The sequence below is a fragment of the Gobio gobio genome (genome assembly GCF_949357685.1).
Source record: "Gobio gobio genome assembly, chromosome: 1".
NCBI lineage: Eukaryota > Metazoa > Chordata > Actinopteri > Cypriniformes > Gobionidae > Gobio > Gobio gobio.
Genome location: NC_137097.1, coordinates 75,673,488 through 75,697,752, shown reverse-complemented (window position 1 = coordinate 75,697,752; position 24,265 = coordinate 75,673,488). Strand labels below are relative to the sequence as shown.

The window sequence follows — 24,265 nt, the reverse complement described above, 5'->3', positions numbered from 1 at the left end:
TCTCTCTCTCTCTCTCTCACACTCACTCACACACTCTCTCACACACACACACACACACATACACACACACACACACACACACACACACACACACACACACACACACACACACACACACACACACACACACACACACACACACACACACACACACACACACACACACTATCTAATCACAAATTCTCAAGATCACTCTCTCAGTAGAGGAAGTGATGATGTGCCTTTTAAAGAACGGTGCATCAATCAGGACATTGCATCAAGCAGCCTGCAGGAACCAATCAGATGGCTTTACTAGACAGACACTCACAAAACAACAGAGATATCACAAAACAGAAACCAAAGGGTTGTAACAGTAACGTGTGTATATTAGGGTTTGAACAGTCTAGTCGACTTTAACGCTATCTGATTCAGAACAAGTAAAATCTGAAATCTGAGAGAAATATAACAACCCAAAGACAAAAGAACTGATACAAAAGCTGTTATGTAGTAAGAGCAATAACCTTATGGGCAGCGCTGTGCACAAGAAAACCTGCGTTTGCGTCTCAGCTCAAGGTTCAGGGTTATTTGTTTTTTAATGACGTCATCAGCGACTAGTCGACATCGACTCGACTATCATCACATAAATGACGAAACAATCTGAAGTTGTTCAACCCCTAGTGTATATACATTTTTGAGCTTTATCAGTTCATATTTTATCGTTCTGATGAATGTGATATAAAATAATTTCTTACTAAAGGATGGTGCAAAAATCCTCTCCATTCCAGTGTAAACCATAATCTAAACTCTCAATAGCTTCTTGTTTTGAGTAGTTTCTCCATTCATCTGGTATTTCATCACGCCCCTCAAATGTTTTACTGTAATAAAATAATTTCTTACTAAAGGATGGTGCAAAAATCCTCTCCATTCCAGTGTAAACCATAATCTAAACTCTCAATAGCTTCTTGTTTTGAGTAGTTTCTCCATTCATCTGGTATTTCATCACGCCCCTCAAATGTTTTACTGTAGTATTTTTCCAGATCTTTCTGGAATCTGCACACAAACCACTTCCAGTACATCTGATCAAAGAAGTCAGTGGGAATTATGCTCCACTTTGCATAAATCCCTCCTGCACTTCTGTATTCTTTATATGGAAACCTTCCACCTGATGTGTAAAAATGCTGATCACTTCCCAATAAATCTGTGCAAGTATCAGCACAGAGATTCTGTGTTAATTCGTAACATGTGCCATTAATTCCTCTTACACGATGGAAAGGAACACTGTGATCTCCGTGATGGTTTTCTATGGTGTTGGTGCAGGTGACTTTACAGAACGGACACTGAACCCAACAGCACTGACAGAAGTGATCAATCAGAATCTCATCTGGCCTGAACTTACAGTCCAGATTTAATGTAAATGTCTCTGCATTGAATGTACTGCAGATGCCAGACATTATAGCAGGAAGTTCTTGTCTTATCACATCTTCTAGGAGGTTGAAATCATCAACATCGCCATATTTCACTCCACTGAGGTCTTTTACAGAGAAGATTAGCTCATCTGAGAGCCGCTGTGTGAAACTCTTCAACCACAAACCAACACCTCCTCTGTTCTCTTGAACATGTTCAGTAGATTCATGAGCTGCTTTCATGATCTTCTGCTGCAGGCGTTTCATGTTCTTCTTCATCTTGAGTAAAACACTGACACTGAACTGTGTGATGTACCGACTGACTTCCTCTCTGATGAAATTCTTGAAGTGATCCCTGGGATAATGAATGTAGTTCATGAATTTGTTAAAATCCTCCTCTTCTGCCAGTGTCTTCAGGATGTGTTTTTCCAGATTTGATCTGTTTCCATTCATTGATTCGCAGTTTGATCTCATTTCATCTTTCAGATCTCTGGCAGTCTTCTTGTAGACGCTCTGCTCAATGGGCTCTTTCAGTTTCTGACAGATGATCTCACCAAAACCAGCAGTTGATGTTGCTCCATGACAGTATTTCTGGAAAATACTATAGTACTCTGCTCTCTTCTTCTTAACATATATTACAGGACTATTGGCTTCCCTGAACATCATGTGTTGGTCAGTGATCATCTTGTTTGCTCTCTTACAGATGGAATAAACCAAATCTATGAAGAATTCATTCTTGAACTCATATTCCACTGATCCTTCCTCATGTTGCATTAATCTTGCCTTGATGTAATCTATGAGTTGTTGGATGTAGCTGATATTGTAGCCCATCTTTGAAATTGTAAATGACTGAATTGTTTTGTCGGTCTGCTGAACAACATCTGTGATTAAGGATCTTATTTGTGCTTGATCCTCTTTAGATAGAGTGTAACCACGCGTTTTCTTAATTGTTCTGATGGCATTTGTCAAAAGTCCTGTAAATCCACTGGATTTCTTTATATTTACATAATCTAAATAATTTGGCACAGTAAAGATATCCCTTCTCTCCCCCCAGTGGTCTACAGGGAGATGCCCTTCATACGTGTCATTTTGGATCTCGCTAGCATCTTTCATTATGTCAATGTCTTTAATTGGATTTTCTGAGATGATCTTCTTCACACTCTGTTTCCAAAACAAATCAAACTCTTTCTTGAGTGTTTCTTCATCCTTTTCTTTGTCTTTGAGTTTTAAGGCATGTTTTTTGCTCTTTTCATAGAGAGTGTTTTCATGATGTGTCTTTTGAGCATCAATCTCTTTCTTCAGGTCTCGCTGCTGAAGAATCTCATATAGTTTCTTCTTTGTTTCTCTCACAATGTTTTCCTGAAGCTCCTTGATTTCAAATGATGTTTTCCACTGAATCAGTGTATCTTTATCTTTGTCTTTCTCAAAGAATTCAGACATTGATTTCTCCACTTCTTCACTTGTCTCCTTCAGTTCTCTTTGAAGATCAGTTTTCTCGACCTCATGAATTGCTTCATTTTCTATTTTGTTGTGTAGTTTGTTCTCAGTTTCCATCATGGCACTGCGAAGACTCCAGGTCCAATGGCTGTATTTAGTCTCCAGTTTCCTGTATGCTTTGTTCTTTAGGAATAAAAAACAACAAAAATGATCCAATAGGCAAATACTTGGGAAAGAATAGTTTTCTTAAAGGTCCTGTTCTTCGTGTTTTTTTGAAGCTTTGATTGTGTTTACAGTGTGCAATATAACATGTGTTCATGTTTCGCGTGTAAAAAAACACAGTATTTTTCACACAATTTACTTATCTGTATACCGCTGTTCTCACCGTCCTAAAAACGGCTGGTGATTTCCTTGTGCTATGAAGTCCCTCATTCAGAAACACGTAACGAGTTCTGATTGTGCAAGCGGTTCCTGTGCTGTGATTCGACCACAGCTTAGCGCACGTGAAAGCGGTTCCTGTGTTGTAATTTGACAGCAGCTTAGCGCACGTTGGAAAGGTCACGCCTCTTAACGGGGAGATGTATGCGTTCAATAATCTCTACAGCGTCCCTGGGAAAGCCAAACAAAGGTAATTTGACTCCTGGATGAAAATAACAGCGTCTCGATGACATGGCGATAAACACACTCAACGCAACAGTTCCTTTTCTCCACGCGACCGTCCGCTTCTCCACGTGGGACAGCAACAAGACCGCGCCCCCTTTTTCGCGTTTCTTTGTGGGCGGAGGTTAGTCTGTTCTACTGCTCTACTGACGTAATTAAAGAAGGAAGTACCAGGATGTAGTCCAAGCCAGCCGTTCGCTGTAGGCTTTGAAAGGGAACTTCTGTTAAATAAAATATCTCGCTTGGCATTGAACTTTGAGCTTTATAATTTTACAGGTATTATTTATGCTCTAACAGCAACATTACACACTAACTAAAGTTTGAACAATGGAATCGCGAAGAAGGGGACCTTTAAGATCTAAATCACTTTCCTTGTCTGACTTTAATGGTCTAAACACTTTCCCTAACAGTACAAACTTGAAAGAGCAAAAGTGACATGAACACCCACCTGTATTGAATCATCAGTTTCAGTGTACAACTTATTAATCATGTTCTCTTTCTCTCTTTCACATTCCTCTCTCCACTCCACTCGTCTTCTCTTTAGTTCATCTTCATAACATTCATAATATTTCATTTTCTCTTCAAAATGTTTTTGTTCCTCTTTGTGCTGTTTTTCAATGAATTTCAGTTTCTCATTGAAAGTCGTTTGTTGAGCTTCTCTCATGTTTCTATCTTCTTTCAGTTTCTTTTCTAAATCCTCTAGTTGTTCTTGTCTCTCTCTTTCTATTCTCTCTTTCTCTCTGATTATTCCATCCATTTTACTCTCGAGTCTCTGAATCTGTTCATCAGAAATGCATTTCTCTCTTTCTCTTCTTTTTTTATCCTCCTCTTTCCTTCTCTTTCGCTCTTTATCATGATTCTGTCTTTCTTCCTCCATTATTACCTTCATTCTTTCTTTCTCTTCTAGTTTGTTCATCAGTTCTTCTTTTTCTCTGTTTAGTTGCTCCACACTCTCCATCAGGATCTTTATCTGTTGTTCTTGTTTTTTTCTTTCCATCTGTCTGAATCTCTTACATGAGTAGAAACTCCCTCCGTTTGCTTTCACCATGGCGTCTATCTTCTCCAGTAGATCAGACACCTGTGTTCGGTCTCCAGTCTGATTATTATTGAATACATGGTATCTGTTTCCACATGCTTCAATCAGGTTTCTGATCGCAGATCCAGGTTTTCCTATAAACTCTTCAATGGTTTTGTTCTCCAGAAAATCTCCTCTGGTGAAGAGCACCATGGTGAACATCAAAGAGTTTTGACCAAACGTCTCTTGGAGGATCTTCACTGATGTTGCTTCTTCTTGAGTGAATCGTTGTCCTAAATTGAGCACAATGATGAACACGTGCGGTCCAGGCAGGATCATGGAGATGCAGTTGCTGATTTCTCTCTGGATCTCCTCATTTGTAAGTTCAGTATCAAACAGTCCTGGAGTGTCGATTACAGCAATGTGCCGGCCGTTGGTTTCAGCTGTTTCTCTCTGAGTCTCTTTAGTTATTGACTGGTGGGATAATTCTGCCTTAAACACAACTCTTCCTAAGATTGTGTTTCCTGTTGCACTTTTCCCAACTCCAGTTTTTCCCAGCAGCACAATCCTCAGATCATCTTCACTCTCTGCTGAATCTGTAAAAGAGGAAGTGCATCAACATGTTTAATTTAATAAAGCATCTGAAGTAAAAATTGCAAGCAAAATTTTGCACCTGAAGTGTAATGCCAATTTGAATTAGTTTGGTGATGTTTCATCTGTTATGGATCAAAAACTACACCCAAAGAGTTATGGACTGGTGGAGCAATTCAGTGATACACCATCTCTTCAGACATTTTCTTCAATTAAGATTTTCTTCAATTTGGACCAGCTTGCTCCTCAGAATCACAACCTGTCAGTATGATTAATTATTGATTTTCTACTGGGTGTTCAAAATACATAATTTTGTGTTCCCATTCAGTCGGTCACTCCTGACGCCACGCCGGGGACCGACAAATAGGAATCTAGCCAATCTACTTTGAGTGTAACTAAACGAGCCAATGCATATTGGCATGCAATGATTGCACTAGCTGCTCATGCCACGCAGCGCAGGTATAAATGAGGCACAGGTGCTTGCATCAAATTAGCTTTTGCTTCAGAGCGGAGTGTTGGATGGTTCGTCCTGAAATCACTTTCTACAAAACAGTGGAACTGATTGAGCCTGCCTTTTGGAAGTGGATCTCTTCAGTCGATGTTCCATATATTTTTCCATGGTCACTCCTAAATGGAAGCCTGTGTCTTTCCCTTGGGAGAGCCCCCCTTCAGTGGGGCTGGAGCCCCCTCTCGATTACGAGCTACGGCTCAGCATTGTACTCCACATAACTCCTTCGGGGTACGATGTGGGTTCCGCAGCGTTCCCTCCTACAAGGGCACGCTTTCCCAGTGTTATCCAATAAGACACTAAGCGGGTCATGTGGGACAGCAGTGATGGACTTCTCTGTGTGAGCCTTCTGAGCTATCTTACCTGATGAGACGGGGCTCTGGAACGTGACAGAGGCCATGGCGCTTTGGTAGGGATTCCTATTCGTGGCGTCGGGAGTGACCGACTGAATGGGAACGTCTCAGTTATGTATGTAACCCTCATTCCCTGAAGGAGGGAACAGAGATGCCACTTCCCGTCACCATGTCCTCTTTACCCTGCTGGGGTGCCAGTTCAACTACTCTGCTCCACAGCAAAAATCTAATTTGATGTAAGCACCTGTGCCTCATTTATACCTGCGCTGTGTGGCATGAGCATTGGCTCGTTTAGTTGCACTCGAAGTAGATTGGCTCAGGCATGCAAGATTCCTATTCTACGGTCCCGGACGTGACGTCTCTGTTCCCTCCTTCAGGGAACGAGGGTTATATATACCACCAAACAAAATCAGGGGCCTTTAAAATATCATAATATGGGCATTTTAACAACACTAAATTAGTTAATTTTATAGACTCTATTTTTAAACATCAAATTAGAAAATTCCAAAGAATTGTAGTAGTTCCCTTTCGAAAGGGAACTCGCGCTGCGTCAGCTTCGACGCTACGGGGAACGCCTCCAGCGTGACTGGTGCCTGAAATCACATTGAATCACGTCAATCCTATTGACCGGCGACAGCCTATGATGTCATCAAGGTGCGACCAGGAAGTATATAAGGGAGCCTTGCCAACATGACAGTATCTTTTTCGTCTTCAGGGACTGTTTTGCCTGTCTTCACGTGAAACGTCTACAAGAAGGATAACAATGAAGTGTGCTGAGAACGCCACTTCTGCAGGTGTGTTTTGAATGTGTATCTTGCGCTTTGGATACACACACACTTTTGCATTTACTGTCTGGGAGAAGAGCATGCATGAGAGGTTTGCGAACCTCTTGTGAAAGTATTTGTGAGCGTTGTCCTCTGGAAACGCTCCGCTCTCGGTGGGACCTCTTCTCGAGGGGAGAGGTTTCAGCATCTGGGAACGGCCACGCTCGAGCTGAGGCTGAGCGGCGTCTAAATACCAAAAGCGCTTCCCAGATGGATCTGGCTCGTCGCTTGGAGACAGTTATGGTTCTTGAGGACGATCCAGATCGCGAGAGGCGGACCTCGGAGGAAGGAGCTGGATTTATGTTCCTCCTCCTCGTCTGCTGCTCTTCCACTCGAGCAGAGGATGGGTGAGTCAGTTAAAAATGCTGAAGCTTTTCTTACCATCCTGTCCCATGTACGGGAGTTGCTGGAAGTCATGGAACGCGCTGCGGGTAGACTGCAGCTGCCTTTGCGGCGCGTGAAGAGAAAGGCTGAGCGTCCAAATAGTTCGGACGATCGGTTTCTCTCCGCCCATGACCTCCCAACTCCTGGGAGTCTTCCATTCCTTCCAGATCTCCATCAGCAGATCTCGAGGGAATGGAAGAAACCATACTCAGCCCCGCATCTGTCGACATCGGCGAGCTAGATGTCGCTGATGTCGGGGGACTGCCTGGCTGGGTATGTGTCGATGCCGCCCGTGGACGAGATGTTATGTTTATCTCGCCTCTGGGCGGCCGGCGACACTGTGGCTCCCACGCTGCCGGTCTAAACGCCTGAATGGCAGGGCGTACATGTCAGTGGGTCGCGCTGCAGCGGCTTTGCACACCACAGCTGTGTTGCAGGCTTATCAGGCGGACCTGCTGAGGGACCTCGATCAGGGGGGTGGGACCCCCCTGAGGCGGTAGTCGATTCGCGCCGGACCGCGGTTTTCGCTCTCCGGGCCACCGTACAGATAGCGCCGATGGCGGCGAGGGTGGCCACGGAGAGACATCTGTGGTTAAACCGTTTGGACATCGGGGAGAGGGAAAAAATCCTTTCTCCCTGATGCCCCGGTTTCGCCATCTGAACTTTTCGGCACCTCCGTAGAGGCGGTGGTGGGAAAGTTCGGAGGCGAAGGCGCGCTCGGCGGCATTCAGGACATGCATTCCGCTGAGGTCCGGGACCGCGCCCAGGCAATCGGGTGTCCCCGGCCCGTCCCAGTCTGAGGGCTGGAGACGGGAATAGCGAGTCAGCGTCGCCTCTCGAGCGCCCCCACTGAGGAAAGCCACGGCGCAGAGGAGGCGGGACACCCGCTACGGAAAGAGGAAGGAAGCTGGAGCTGGCAACCGGGACAGCGTAGGCAGCGGACTCCGCCCCCGAGGGGACGCAGGTGAACGCTGCCTCTTCCCTTCCTCTGGTTTTTCCCCGGGCGCTTTACATCAGGCCGGTGGGCCCATGGTGAGCAGAAATGTAAGAATTCTGACGGCCCGCCTGGCTTGGTTGTGAGAGCGCCCCCCTCAGGATGGCGGGCGGATACTAGCCTTATGGCTGGCTGGAAGCACCGCTGGGAGCGATTGGTGAGTCCCCCTCTCTGAGGGCGAAACATTTCAAAACTATGTTTTTCAGAACTCCTATACCTTCGCTCGCCTGAGAGGTTTTCTGGGGAAATTTGGATCGCCGCTGGATCTTCGCAGGGCCTGCAGCTCCCCGTGAGTAAGCTAAGAACGATCTTCTTTGCAACATTATGATGGTTGTGTGTGAATACTTCACTTTCTGCTAGAGAGTTTGCTGCCTCTCCGTGCTATATTTCCCCCATTGTTTGGGTAACTGAATCGCGCTCTCGCCTGAGGGCTTGTAGTGTAAGGGGCGAGCTGTGTTTTTCCTAGCGTAAAGTGAAAAGTAGCTGAAGACCGGGTACGCGCTAATGCACGAGCTGTAGTGAGATCTGCGCCCAGCTCTGCGGGGCTTTGGGAAAGGGGTTTTTGGGGCCTCATTGTGTAATATTAGAGGTGATAATATTTCTTTCCCGGGCCCTGAGTAGATCTAGTGCGGACCTATGTCGCACCACTTGGCCTAGGCTTTGTCAAGGATGGGCGCGTCCCCTTTTAATAAAGATGTTCGCCCCTGGCCTGTCTTTTTAATTAAGAACATGGTCTTGTTTATGCATCCTTGTTTCAGCCTCCTCTGTTACAGAGTCGTCCGGCCAAGGTCCGCCCCCTTCTCTGCGTTCTGGGGTCACGTGTAATGCAGACGAGGATGTTGCAGGAGACAGCGACTTTGCCAGTGGTCGTGGGGTGGAATTAAGCGTCTTTCGCCGGTTTGCGACTAGACTTTATCTGCTGTTTCCGCCTTTCGGAGCTTGGTGGCCGCCATCTGCTGGCGGCCCCCGGCCTCTTCCTGGAGGATGGTACGGCCGGTGGATTTCACATTTCTGTGATATTGTTCCCTTGCTTTATGTCTCTGCTTCACCTCCTTTAGGGCCCGGGTCGAGCAGAACATCGGATAATCCTTCTGTCTGTACGGTTCTGGTCGGCTGCTCCCCTGAGGCCCGAGCATTGCTAATGGCTGACGCCCTCGCAATCAAGGTTGGCCGCTGCATGGAAAGAAAGACAGCCGCCCCGATGCAGGTGACGTAAGTTGTACTCCCCTCGCTTTAGAGGGTCTTTGCTGAGCACTTCTGCTGAGTACACTGCTGTTGGCAATGTGATTAGGTCCATGTTTGTAGGCACTGCCCAAGAGACTGCGCCGTCCTGGGGGCCCTAGGACACGGCGAAGCAGGTTGTCCCTAGCTGCCTCTGGGATGGAGCCAGCCCCAGGTGCGGGCATAGGAGCCAGCTGGCTCTGAGTGGCCAGCTTGGACGGTCTGGGCAGTTGGACTTCAGGACAGGTAGTAGGCGTTAACCGGCCTCCTTGCGGGAAAGTCCCGACACTATGGCCCACGAGTGGGTCTCGGAGGCTCTTCTCCACTGGTGTCGACGTCAGCAGTGACCCGTCATTGGCCCTGGGGATGAGTCCCCAGGTGTTAACTGGATTTCCAGGCCTTCGTCAGCAGCAGACAGCTGCCGTCAGCCCAGGTAGCAGCAGCCAGCCTTCTTAAAGTCTCGGCAGGATCCTTGGAATCTGCAGACCCCCTATTCGGGGGGGTAGGTCCTGCCAGGCCTCCCTGAGGGGTAGGCTCCCAGTCTGGGTTACCTTCGCTCAGGAGTTAGGCCCTGTCTGGCCTCCCTGAGAGCCTGCTGTGGTCAGCAGGCACTGCTTGGTCTCCCCTGAGGGGGCACCATAGGCATTAAGTCCCTCGACGGCTGGTACGAGCTGCTAAATAGGTGGTAGGCGCTACTGGGCCTCCCTATGGGCCTGCTGTGGGGTAAGCAGGCCCACTTGACCTCCTCTGCGGATGGCGTTCCTGGGCCCCAGTCACTGGATGGCTAGCACGAGTGTTAGTAGGTAGTAGGCCTCATCCGGCCTCCCTGAGTGACCTCCCTGGAGGCAAACTCCCGGTTCCCAGCCACTGTGGCGGTGAGCATGAAGTGCTATGAGTAGCACCTTCTGCTATCAGGTGGTAGGCATGGTGGCCTCCCTGACGATGAGCTCACGGTTCCCGGTCGCTGTGGTAATGAGCATGGAGCGCTATGGATAAGCACATTCTGCCGTTGGTTGGTAGGCTCTGTGGCCTCCCTGACGACGAGCTCTCGGTTCCCGGTCGCCGTAGCAATGAGCATGGAATGCTACGAGTAGCATGTCCTGCTATCAGTTGGTAGGCACTGTTGCCTCCCTGAGGACGAGCTCCCGGCTTCCGGTCGACTATGGCAATTAGCGCGAAGTGCTACGAGTAGCATGCTCCGCTATCGGGTTGGTAGGCATTATGGCCTCCCTGAGAGCAAGCTCCTGGTTCCCAGTCACTGTGGCAATGAGCGTGAAGTGCTACGAGTAGCACGTTTTGCTTTCAGTTGGTAGGCATGGTTGCCTCCCTGAAAGAGAGCTCCCGATTCTCAGGCGCTGAGACGACTAGCGAAACAAAACGCTAGGCGTGGCGTGCTCTGCTATCAGGTGGTAGGCATTGTTGCCTCCCTGAAAACGAGCCCCTGTTTCTCAGGCGCGAGAGTGAGACGGTTAGTGAAGCGCTATGGACGGCATGCTCTGCTACCAGGTGGAGGCATTGCGCCTCCCTGGAATCGTTCCCCGGTCCCCAGTTTCGGTAACGGATCGTAGCATGGGCTGCTATCAGGCAAAGCTGCACGGGCTTCCCTGAGGGGATTCGCTTTGGAGTAGTAGGCCCACGTGGCCTCCTCTGAGGGCACGCTCTGGTCTCGTGGTTCCTGGATAAGTCCAGCCAATGAGCAGAGGCCGGCTCCCCGGCCGCTGTGGTGTGCGTAAAGTGCTATAAGTGGCACTTTTTGCTATCAGGTGGTAGGCATGGTACCTCCCTGAAAGCGAGCTCCCGGTCCCCAGCCGCTGTGGTGAGCTTGAAGTGCTATGAGTAGCACATTCAGCTTGGCTGTGAGTGCCCGATGTCTTGCAGTTGGTAGGCCCGCTTGGCCTCCCTGATTAAGCGAGTCCCTGGTCTTCCCAGCTACCTCGAGGGCTAGCACGACTGCGATCAGGTATCAGGCCCGTTTGGCCTTCCTGAGGACGAGCGCTGCTTTGGATGCGCGAGCGGTCTATCAGGTTACCAGGTGGAGGCCTCTCTCGGCCTCCCTGGGGGACGAGTTCCCTAGGCGGGAACACACAACTGGCTTTTTGCTGACAGCTAGTGGCTACCCGCTATCAGGCGCCGGCCTCTGGCCGTTTGCGAGACCTGAAGGCGGTGTTCTTACCCTAGCACGACGAGGTGTCACTGCGGCTATGTGGTCCCGACAGGACGGGACCTTCATAGTAGGCCTACGGCATGGTTGCCTACCGGGCAGGCTTATGAGCTCCTCTCAAGCGAGGGTCTGTTGTGAGCTTACAGCCTCCTGGGGCTGATCTATTGGTGGTAGGTCCCGAGGGGCCCCTCCCGATATATTCAGCCTATAAGGCCTTTGGCCTCCTAAGCACGTTTTAAAGTAAGTGCTTGGTAGATCCGAGGATCGAGCGGCTTGACTCCCCTCGCTAGCAAGGGTTTGAAAGCACTTCGCTGAGCGCTGCTCTCCGGGATAACCCGTCTCTGAGGTCCGGCTAGTCGGTGACGCTGCCCTTTCTTGCAGCACCCTAGCGGGATGTCTCTTCGGAGGCGAGTACCAGAGGCTCTGTACTGTACAGACAGGGTTGACCGTATTACGTGTCCCATACTAGACTGGGTCACCTGGTCAGGTCTCCCTGGTGGCATTCGGTGATAATCTCCCGAATAGTGACTGGCATAGGGTTCCCTCGTAGTTCCCTTGCCACGCTCCCTTAAAGGAACCCCTTCTAAGTCGAATGGGTTGGTTCCAGGCCTTCGAGCAAGGCCTGGGAAGGACCTCATGTGTGTGAAGGTTTCCTTCTCAGGCGATAGCTTGGGCTATGACCGTAGGGAGCGCTGTCACTGACAGCCTAACGTGACCAGAAGGGGAGTGGTTCAGGCATTTCAGCAGAATTTGCTTGTCTTGACAGTTGTCACTGCCATTGGGCATGCACTCCCGTCGGCATGGCGGCGTGGGTATATCGTTCCCCGTAGCGTCGAAGCTGACGCAGCGCGAGTTCCCTTTCGAAAGGGAACGTCTCAGGTTACGAATGTAACCATTGTTCCCTGAGAACAGGGAACGAGACGCTGCGTCGCTGTGCCATGCCGCAGGGCCTGCCTGCCGAAAAACAGTCCCTTCAGACGAGTAGATACTGTCATGTTGGCAAGGCTCCCTTATATACTTCCTGGTCGCACCTTGATGACATCATAGGCTGTCGCCGGTCAATAGGATTGACGTGATTCAATGTGATTTCAGGCACCAGTCACGCTGGAGGCGTTCCCCGTAGCGTCGAAGCTGACGCAGCGTCTCGTTCCCTGTTCTCAGGGAACAATGGTTACATTCGTAACCTGAGACGTTTTGTAAATAGCCAAAATTAATCCTTTTTTTTTTTTTTCTAATATACTTTTTTAATTTGTTTTCTTTAGTTTATGAATCAAACTAGTTTTCTAGCCATTACCTGACAGTAAATATGTCTCTAGTGGATGAATTTTCTTCTTCTTCTCTCCATATTGCAGCAGTTTTTTCATCTGAACATCAAAAAATGTCTCTGTGGAGAAAAACTCTTGTCTGTTTTCTTTCAGCATCTGCTCAACGTTCTCCATCAATGTAGGCACTTGTGTGGTGGGACCAAAGAAACAATGTCGTCCTCCAAAGCTCTCAATGACAGTCTTTGTTTCTCCATTTAGTTCTGCAGTCTGATGCTCTGAATTCTGCATTATAAGGATCATCATGTGTTTCTTGATCCTTGAGCTGAATATCCTCTGGATTGTCTCCATTTCTGCTTTGTCTTCATTATTGAGTGGAGCATTAGTAATAATGAAGAGGAAAACATGAACTCCAGGATCACAGAGAGAGACACAGCGGAGAGTCTGACGCATCACTTCCTCCTCTGAGAGCCGAGTGTTGAACAGAGCTGGAAGCTCCACTAGACTGACCAGACGTCCATGAAGCTCCACATCTGATCTTCTGTCTGTCTGCAGCAGGATCCGCTCTGATATGGAGGATTTTAATGGCCCGTCACTCCCGCACACGACCAGATTCAGCTTCTCACCCTCTGAAACTGATAGAAGAACAACATTAAAAACTGATCAAACTGATTATCTGAGATGTTTGTCTTGGAGCAGCTGAGGACTGTTGATGATGGTCACATGACTGTCCTTCAATCTTCCTACGACTCTCTCTACAACATCTGGAGGAGATTCACTGTCAAACGCTGCTCGTCCCCACTCTACTATTTTCTGACATGCTTTTCCCCAACAGAACAACTCTCACTGCAAATAGTTGAATCAGATATTTAATATTCACAATCCTCACATCACACAATAACACAGAGCACATGTGATATGTTGCATGTTGTAATGCTAATCTTGAGAGTTTTAATCAAACATCATAGTTATTGGAAAGAAATGACCAGAATCCACAAGTGAGAGGGGGATTTGAATTGACCTCTTTTGTTCCCTTTCAGTCGGTCACTACGACGTACGTCGGTATTACCGACGAATTGGGATCACTTCAGAGAGCCCCTATCAGCTTCGAGAACTAAGAACAGGCCAATGAACAATTGGCGTGCGAGATTTGAATCTCGCGCTCCGCCCCGCGCCGCGCCGCGGGTATAAACAGGAAGCGAGAGCATCGCACTGACGTCATTCACTTCGGAGCCGAACGGCGTTTGAAGTACAGACTGCTTCCTGATTCATTCAGCGATTGTCAAGTCTACTAAGAAGAGGAAAAAGAGGAACGTTGTGTTGGTGTGACGTCTTCTCCAGCAGGACCGCGAACTCAGCTGCAGATTGAGACAACTGCTGTTATCACAGCAACCTGTTGGTTTCGGTGGGCGTTTCATGAATTGAGTGCAAACACAGGCTGCACTATTCCCTGTGTGTTGCCGCGGTCTCCCTGGGTGCTTCAGCACTCTCTTAAAAGAGCGTTTCCTCACAAAGAGAGCAACACGGGTGTGACACTGCGTCTTTCTCAAGATGTCATTCCACCCGTGCGTTTCTGGATGTGGTCGTTCCCTCTGCGACGGCCTACAGGTCCTGCGGACAGGCCGCGTCTGCCTTGCATGCCATGGCGTTGCTTCAGGTGCACCAGGCCCAAGCACTCATGGACATGCACGAGGGTAGGTCTGACCCAGAGCTCCTCCGGGAGCTCCGGGCGGCGACAGACCTCGCCCTCCGGGCGACGAAAGTTACCGCCCGTTCCGTTGGTCAGGCGATGTCCACCTTAGTGGTCCAGGAACGGCATCTCTGGCTCAACCTGGCCGACATGAGGGAGACTGATAAGAACCGGTTCCTGGACTCCCCCATTTCATCGGCCGGGTTGTTCGGCGACGCGGTCGAGAATTTCGCCCAGCAATTCTCGGCCGCCCAGAAGCAGACGGAGGCCATTAAACACATCCTGCACCGGCGGCCCGCTGCTACCACCCAGCCGCCGGCCGCAGCACCTCCGCCTGCCCGTCGCCGAGGACGTCCTCCTGCGGCCGTCTCCGCTCCCGCCCCAGCCCAGCAGCAGCCTCCAGCCGGCTGTGGGCGTGGAGCCGGCCGCGGGAAGAACGTCCAGCCCGCTCAGGCCGCAGCCAAGCCAGGTGGCAAGCGCCGTCGTAAGAGACCCTGAGACGGGCCGCCCAGAGATGGAGGAAACTGCTCTTCAGGAGATGGCTGCAGCACCACTCCTTCCCCCGGAGGAGGGCCGGGGGGAAACTATTTGTTTGTCTGTTCCGCCACTGGCCCCAGTGCCAGTGGTACCCAAATTATCAATAAAAGAGCAGTTTCCAACATCTCTGGGTGCCAAGAGAGCGCGTCTGGCGGTATGCGACGCTACCATGCCTCGTACCCCTCAGACACCTCTCCCCTCGCCAATAGGGGGCGCTGGTTGTGCGGACGCACACAATGTGCCTCCCCACGCTCGCCCGTCCCCTCAGCGGATGCAGGTCGTGTGTCAGACCCAGACCCCTGCACGGACCACTCCCATGTCGTCCTGGGGCCCCTGCGTTCCGCTGCGCTGCCCCGCTCCGGGTACGTCTGTGGTGCCGATGATCCCGCTTGTTCGGTCTCTGGAGGCCTGGCTAGCGCTTCCCAGCCCGTCTCGCTGGCTCATCCGCACCATCAGACTCGGCTATGCGATTCAGTTCGCCCGGCGTCCCCCGAAGTTCAGGGGTGTCCACTTCACATCTATACCGAAGGAGGGCGCCCCGGTGCTTCAGGCGGAGATCGCTGTCCTATTGGCGAAGGACGCGATAGAGCCGGTCCCTCCAGCCGATATGAAGTCCGGGTTCTACAGTCCGTACTTCATTGTACCCAAGAAAGGCGGCGGGTTACGGCCGATCTTGGACCTGCGTTACTTGAACCGCTCCCTCCACAGGATGCCGTTCAGAATGCTAACAAACAAACGCATCTTCAGGTGCATCCGTCCCCAAGATTGGTTTGCAGCGATCGACCTGAAGGACGCGTACTTTCATGTCTCGATTCTCCCTCGACACAGACCGTTTCTACGCTTTGCTTTCGACGGATGGGCATATCAGTACAAAGGGCTGTCCCTGTCGCCCCGTGTCTTCACGAAAGTCGCGGAGGCGGCCATTGCTCCCATGAGAGAGCGTGGTGTTCGCATCCTCAACTATCTCGATGACTGGCTGATTCTTGCCCAGTCACGGGAGCAGTTGTGCGAACACAGGGACATGGTACTTCGGCACCTCAGCCGTTTGGGTCTTCGGGTCAACTGGGAGAAGAGCAAACTCTGTCCCGTACAGAGGATCTCTTTTCTCGGGATGGAGATCGACTCAGTCGCCATGACAGCGCGCCTCACTGAGGAGCGCGTCCAGTCGGTTTTGAGCTGCTTGAGTACGCTCAAACGCAGTACAGTGGTCCCACTGAAACATTTTCAGAGGCTCCTGGGGCATATGGCAGCAGCAGCCGCAGTAACGCCGCTAGGGCTGCTCCATATGAGACCGCTTCAGCACTGGCCACACGACAGAGTCCCGAGATGGCCGTGGCACAGCGGGTCCCTCCGTGTCCAAGTGACGCCGATATGCCGCCAAACCCTCAGCCCGTGGTCGGACCCTTCATTTCTACGGGCAGGAATGCCTCTAGAACAAGTGTCCAGGCATCATGTTGTCTCCACGGATGCCTCACCCACGGGCTGGGGTGCCACGTACAACGGGCTTGCAGTATCGGGTCTGTGGACGGGGCCCCAACTGCAATGGCATATCAATTGCCTGGAGTTGCTGGCAGTTCGTCTTGCTCTCAGCCGCCTCAAGGGGTCGCTCAAAGACAAGCACGTTCTGGTCTGGACGGACAGCACGACGGCCGTTGCGTACATCAACAAACAGGGTGATCTACGCTCCCGCCGTTTGTCCCAACTCGCCCGCCATCTCCTCCTGTGGAGTCAGAAGCATCTGAGGTCCCTTCGTGCTATTCACATTCCGGGCCTGCTCAATCGTGCAGCCGACGAGCTGTCACGGTTGCCAGTGCTCCCCGGAGAGTGGCGACTCCACCCCCAGGTGGTCCAGCTGATCTGGAGTCGCTTTGGGGCGGCACAGATCGATCTGTTTGCCGCCCCCGACACGACCCACTGCCAGTTATTTTATTCCCTGACCGAGGGGACCCTCGGCACGGATGCACTGGCACACAGCTGGCCCCGGGCTCAGCGCAAATATGCGTTTCCCCCAGTGAGCCTTCTTGCACAGACACTGTGCAAGGTCAGGGAGGACGAGGAGCAACTCCTCTTGGTAGCTCCGTACTGGCCCAACAGGACGTGGTTCCCGGAACTAGTGCTCCTCGCGACAGCACCTCCTTGGCCCATTCCTCTGAGGCAGGACCTCCTAACTCAGAGACTAGGCACCCTATGGCACCCACGTCCAGACCTCTGGAAACTCCATGTCTGGTCCCTGGACGGGACGCGGAGGTTCTAGGTGACCTACCGCAAGCGGTAGTCGACACCATCGCTTCCGCCAGAGCCCCCTCTACGAGACGGCTATATGCGCTGAAGTGGAACCTGTTCGTCGATTGGTGCTCTTCTCGCCGAGAAGACCCCCGAAAGTGTTCGGTCGGATCTGTGCTATCTTTCCTTCAAGACGGGTTGGAGCGAATGCTGTCTCCCTCCACCCTCAAGGTATATGTTGCCGCTATCGCCGCAAACCATGACCTCGTTAATGGTGAGTCCTTAGGCAAGCACGATCTGATCGTCAGGTTCCTGAGGGGAGCGAGGAGACTAAATCCTCCTCGCCCCTCCTCTATACCCTCTTGGGACTTGACTCTGGTGCTGACCGCACTGCAGAGGGCGCCCTTTGAGCCTTTACAGTCAGTAGAGCTTAAGATCTTGTCTCTAAAGACAATCCTCCTGATTGCATTGGCCTCAGTTAAGAGGATAGGGGACCTGCAGGCATTTTCGGTCAACGAATCGTGCCTGGAGTTCGGGCCGGGTGACTCTCAGGTGACCCTGAGACCCCGGCCTGGATACGTGCCGAAGGTTCCCACTACTCCCTTCCGGGACCAAGTGGTGAGCCTGCAAGCGCTGCCTTCGGAGGAGGCAGACCCAGCCCAAGCTTTTCTCTGTCCAGTTCGCGCTCTGCGCGTCTATGTTGACAGAACGCAAAGCTTTAGGACCTCAGAGCAGCTCTTCGTCTGTTACGGAGGACAGCAGAAGGGAAAGGCTGTCTCCAAGCAGAGGATGGCCCACTGGATAGTGGATGCCATCGTCTTGGCGTATGAGTCCCAAGACGTGCCCTGCCCGCTCGGGGTTAGAGCTCACTCCACCAGGGGTGTAGCCTCTTCCTGGGCGTTGGCTCGTGGCGCCTCGCTGACAGACATTTGTAGAGCTGCGGGCTGGGCGACACCTAATACGTTCGCTAGGTTTTATAGCCTACGTGTAGAGCCGGTGGCTTCTCGTGTGCTCGCTTCCCATAGTCAGCTTCACTGAAGTGCCCGTTCTAAGTGTCGGCTTGCTGCGCCATTCCCTTCCCCCTGGAACGGATTCGTGCGCCTATTTCTCCAGTCGAGTTCCCCAGGATTGGCGAACCCTGTTGAGTCCTCCACACCCCTCGGCAGTCGGATGTGGCGGAGCATCCGACGCCAGGTCTGGCACTTGTATGCATTGGTGGAACTTGTGTCAGACTGGGTCCGTATGTCGTGACCCCTACGGCGGTCCCATACGTGTATTCTCCACGGTACAGCTCCCTACGGTGAGCTCGTGTCTTTCCCTTGGCAGAGTTTCTCTGCCGTCTCAGTACGGTGTCGTCCCCCGCCTGTAAAAGGCCGGGGCCGCCTCTGGGACTTCGTATGTTGAGCTGCCCACGGCCAGCCCATACGTATTCTTTCCACATGGTAACTCCCTCTGGGCATGACGTGGCTCCCGCAGCGTCCTTCGGGCACGCTTTCCCAGGGTTATCCAATCAGTCTTCTGAATGGGTCTTGCGGATCAGCAGTGTGACTCTCCCTGCGTGAATCTCCCCGCCCGCATCAGAACGGGGTCTGAGGGGCTCTCGCTGGGCGCTGGTAGTGGTAGTAACTGTGGCGTTTTCCATAGGGATCCTAATTCGTCGGTAATACCGACGTACGTCGTAGTGACGACTGAAAGGGAACGTCTCGGTTACGTATGGTAACCCTCGTTCCCTGAAGGAGGGAACGGAGACGTACGTCCCGTCGCCACAGTTCCTTCCATCACTGCATGGCCGAGTCACTAGTTCGGCTCCTCAGTGAAAAACGTCAGTGCGATGCTCTCGCTTCCTGTTTATACCCGCGGCGCGGGGCGGAGCGCGAGATGCAAATCTCGCACGCCAATTGTTCATTGGCCTGTTCTTAGTTCTCGAAGCTGATAGGGGCTCTCTGAAGTGATCCCAATTTGTTGGTAATACCGACGTACGTCTCCATTCCCTCCTTCAGGGAACGAGGGTTACCATACGTAACCGAGACGTTTTGTGACCTGGGCATTGAGAAAGCTCACACTTGCCCCAATTGTTTCATTTGCTCTATTTTCACTAAAACAGTGGCTGTTTTCTCTTTAATTATTATGTTTGTTAACATGAAATTGCAAGGCAACAGGGTAGCAGTTTTTTAAGGTGACTCAACAAATTATCTTATTTACAGTGTATATAAAAGCGTACTGATAGGAAGCTCACTTTTGAGCCATTTTTTCATGGGAGAAGGAACAGTCACCGAATGAAACAAAAGTCATAAATTAAATTTGACTCTTATTACAGTAACATGTATAAGTAAAAAATGAATGTGGTAACTAACGAGCACTGCAACAGTTGTTGACGCTTATGGGGAAAACTCTAAGAATACTGAAGCCTGATTTGTTAACATCTGTTGCAAAATGGCATTTCAGCCCACAAGAAAGGGAATGCCATATCGTGGAGGGGGTTCATCCACTGTCCAGCAGCTCCAGTACGACTAGGTCATGTTTCCCTACTAACTGGCCAGTCATTGGGGTATGGTTCGCCACTATGGCTGCTACATATGCTTTGAGCATGGAGGGGGTTCATCCACTGTCCAGCAGCTCCAGTAAGAAAGTGAGGATAGGCGTGATTTTGCAATTAGCCGGGTCTCCGAGCTAAACACCAGCTTGAGAAAATAGACCATTTCTGGGCATAAAGGCACTTGGTAGAAGGGGCCCTATCACCTGAAATTGTTTGTATAAGCCCTTGGGGAGACCTGAGAGTTCCCGTCAAGGGGCCACACATACAGGTTCCAACCCCCCCTGCTTGGGAGAGGTCAGAGGTCCCTCCTCAGTAGTATTTGCCAAGGGGCTGCTGATAGCAGCTGAGTCATTTCCAGGAACCAAGGCTGGTTCTGCTGGCATGGTGCCACCAGAAGAACTGCACATTGTCCTCCCTAATCTGACTGATGACCTGAGGAAGCAGGGCTACAGGAGGGAGCCAAGGAGCCATGGCATCGTTTTCCGAGAAGTAAATCAGGCAATAGGAATTATTTTCTGATGTGAAGAGATCCACATCCTCTGACTGAAGATGCGCCATATTGTGCTGACCATCTGGGGGTGGAATCTCCATTCCCCTGGAGACAGGCTGCTGTGAGACAGCATGTCTGCTTTTGTATTCATGGAGCCTGGCACATGCGATGCCTTCACAGAACGAAGGTTTCGCTGTGCCCATAGGAGAAGATGGCCCACCAGTCTGCACAGAGGGCAAGACCTGAGAACCCTTGGTGGTCTATATATGCAACCACTGTCATGCTGCCCCATCGGACCAGGACGACTCTGATTGGAAGGCCAGAAATACCGGCATCATCTCGAGGCAGTTGATGTGCCAACCGATCATTCATAGGGGCTGTCCTGACACCGAAGGCCAGCCTGCTGGTGCACAGTGGGCCCCGACCCATGTTGGAAGCGTCCGTTATGACCACCTTCCTTCTGGAAACTGATCCCAGTTCTATCCCCAGCTGATACAGGGCTCTGACACAGCCGTGGGTCATTTTGAGGATGTGCTGGCCCATACGCCATGATCGGAACGTGACCATGGCTTTTAGCCAATGTTGGCGTGGTCACATATGGAGCAGACCCAGCAGAATAACTGGCTAAAGGCCGCTGTCATGAGGCCCAAAAGCCTCTCTAACTTTTTGGAGGGGAAACAAGGCCAAACAAGGCTTTGAACAAGGTCACCAGTCTCTGTATTTTCACATTGTTTCAGTTGCTGATGTTTATGGGGAAAACGCCTCGGTTACGTATGGTAACCCTCCTTTATGGTTACCATACGTAACGTATAGTACATATGGTAAGGAGGGAACGGAGACATATGTCAGAGATGATCTGATGAAATGGGATCTCGCTTAAGAGCCCAATCCAATTTGGGTGAAACTGAACTAGGCAATGAACATTGGCATGCAAACTTTCCATCACGCATTCCGCCCTCGCAGCGTGGGTATAAATATGGAAATTGGCTTTTCGCTGAGGAACTGAGCTAGTGACACGGCACAGTGATGGTACAGCAACCATGGCGACTGGATGTACGTCTTCGTTCCCTCCTTCAGGGAATGGAAACCCATCCTAGCACAGGTTCCTCAATGCATACAAGTGTTAGGCCTGGTTTCCCCTACCCACTTGATCGAGGCCAATGCTACAAGGAGGATTGTCTTAACCAACATGATCTTCAATTTCACAGACTGCAAAGGCTTAAAGGGAGGCCTCTGAAGTGCCCTGTGCACCAGAGACAGGTCCCAAGAGGGTACGGAGTGCGGATGAGGAGGATTTAACCTTTTTGCACCCTTAAGGAACCTGACGATCAGATCATGCTTTCCTAGTGACTTACCTTCAGCTGCATCGTGATGTGCGGCAATCATGGCAACATACACTTTGAGGGTGGAGGGCGACAGGCAGCCTTTAATCCAACCCATCTTGCAGGAAGGAAATCACAGTCTGATGGAGCGCTCTGCCACGCCATCTCAGGACTTGGCCATGATCCAGTGTTGAAGCAGTCTCATATGGAGCATCCTGAGTGGCGTTACTGCGGCTGCGCCTGCCATATGCCCCAGGAGCCTCTGAAAGTGTTTCAGTGGGACCGCTGTCCTGCCTCTGAACGAATTCAACAGTCCAGCTCCATACCAAGATAAGAGATCCTCTGCAAAGGGGAGAGTTTGTTCTTGTCTCAGTTGACCTGAAGTCCCAACACTCTCCCTGTGTTCGCTGTTCTTTCGAGTGAGCTATGAGCCAGTCATCAAGGTAGTTGAGGATGTGAAGGCCAGGTTCTTTCAACGGAACAATGGCTGCCTCCACGACCTTCGTGAAGACGCTGGGCGACAGGGCCAGCCTGAAGGGAAGGACTTTGTACAGATATGCCTGACCCTCAAAAGCAAAGCGCAGAGGTAAAATTATACACGCCCTTCAGGTCGATCGCTGCCAACCAATCTTGGGGATGGATGCATTTGAAAATGTGCTTCTTGAACAGGAGCTTGTGCAGACCCCAGATTGGTCGTAACCCACTGCATTTCTTGGGTATAATGAAGTAGGGGCTGTAGAACCCTGACCTCATATCGGCTGGAGGGACCAGCTTGATCACATCCTTTTCCAGTAGGTCTTTGATCTCTTTCCGCAAGAAAGGGGCATCGCTGATCCACACAGAAGTGAAGTGGATGCCCTTGAACTTAATCACATAACTAATCCTGATGGTGGTGAGCCAGCGGGATGGTCTCAGAAGCGCTAGCCAGGCTTCCATGAACTGCACCAAAGAGCCCCCCCGCACCACAGACTTACCCGCAGTAGGGCCGCTGCCCTACCCCTGAGGAAGGCAGGGACCAGCTTCGGGAGGCATAGCATCCTGAAGTGGAGTCTAGGTGTGCAGTGCTACACCAATCTGCTTCCATAGGGGGACAGAGGGTGCGTGAGAAGGCCCGGTGGCGATCTTGAGCCAAACCTTGCTGTCCACTGGCAACTGAAGGAGGGGACAAGAGCGTAGAGGCTTTGTGGTGTTGCACACTGTCTTCCTCAAATCCTTCCTCGGCAGGGAACGAAAGCAAAGAGGCATAGCATTGCACACTGTTGTCTTCACTCCGCTGAGAAGAGGGGACTGAGAGCGGTGAGGCATCGCCCTTGGCGACGAGCAGACTGCGGTGCAGCCCACAAGGTACTCTAATCATGTTGGGAAAAGCTCTTAACTACCTCAGCCTGATTCTGAACTGTAGAGGACTGTTGGGCACAATCATCAACAGTGTTGCCAAAAAACCCCACCTTGTGACATGGGAGCATCGAGAAAGAGTACTTTGGCAACGTCTCGCACCTCTACAAGGTTTAGCCAGGGGGTACTTCTGGACCACCAAGGTGGACATTGTCTGGCCGAGGGCCAGCACTTGACTTTAAATATGGTCAGTCACTGTACGCAGCTCAACCTCAGCTCAGAACTACCCTTGTGCATTAAGAGCCCCAGCCACCCGGAAAGCATAGCTGTTAATTCTGAATCTGATTACAGTGTAATAAGAAAAAGGCAAGACAAACAACACACCGACATGGTCATGCTCTCATAAGAGAACATAAACCACCCACGATTCATGAATGCAGTCTCAGTCTGACAAGCACTTGGAGTGTGCCACCTGCCTGGGATGCGCCCATACAGAATCTGCACAACATACATCCACAGCTCTGCCACAGATGCCCTCACCACAGTCAACGGCACAGAGGAAAAAGTATACACTAAGCTCCTTCTATTAGAAGAACGTGGCCACTGACCGCAGCAAGTCGGGCTTTTACAGCCGCTATTTTCTCATCCCCAAGAAGGACGTGGCCTTCACGAGGGGTGTCTCCTTTAACATTACTCATTTACTTTGAATGGGTGACGTCATGTATTGTGGGTCCGTTGTATGGACCCACACTGGCGCTGTTCAAGCGGCAACACATGCGTCGCCTTTATGGAAATAACCTAGCACATACGCTAGCCAATCACATTCATGTAACACCAGAAAAAATTTGATTTCAGACACATCTTCAGTCAAGTGTTGACAGCAATTCACGTGTAAACAAACTGTTACGCTAAAGAGTGAAGTGAACGGTGTTTATGCTGCTTTGTTGCGTTTGTGTTGCTGCTGTTCCTTCTGTTTCCCCTAGAGGCCGCGCTGCGTCCGCTGGTTGCTGATTGTGGGTTGGGCCACCGCTTTAAAGGCGCTCTGTTTGATGTCCGGAAGTCTCTCACTTTCTTGTTCCACCTGCTCATCTCGGTAGATGGGAGCGGAAGCTCCATGGGAGGCACGCTCGTACATCTCGCTATGTTCCTGGAAGGGGATGAATTATTTGTCCTAGTTTATTAGTAATTTTGAGAGCTGGTGGGATTTTGGTGGTGGGTTTCATGTTGTTTATCTTATCGGTAGTTTAGTGTAGCAGCTAGAGGAACCGGAAGACTCACAATGGACTTGTCTTTTGTTTTGGACGGGAGGTAGGCAAGTTTCATCTTTCTTTGCAGACATG

General features: G+C 50.7%; 1 protein-coding gene across 1 annotated transcript; it reads right to left on the bottom strand.

Moving 5' to 3' along the window:
* Window positions 1-875: 875 nt before the first annotated feature.
* LOC307122991 (uncharacterized protein) lies at window positions 876-22,947 on the bottom strand (the record flags this gene model as incomplete). Its single annotated transcript, XM_079811357.1, has 7 exons — window positions 876-3,002; window positions 3,928-5,090; window positions 12,825-13,427; window positions 20,204-20,492; window positions 21,917-22,121; window positions 22,339-22,473; window positions 22,565-22,947. The coding sequence occupies 7 exons, from the start codon at window positions 22,945-22,947 to the stop codon at window positions 876-878; spliced, it is 4,905 nt and encodes a 1,634-aa protein (XP_079667483.1).
* Window positions 22,948-24,265: the final 1,318 nt, after the last annotated feature.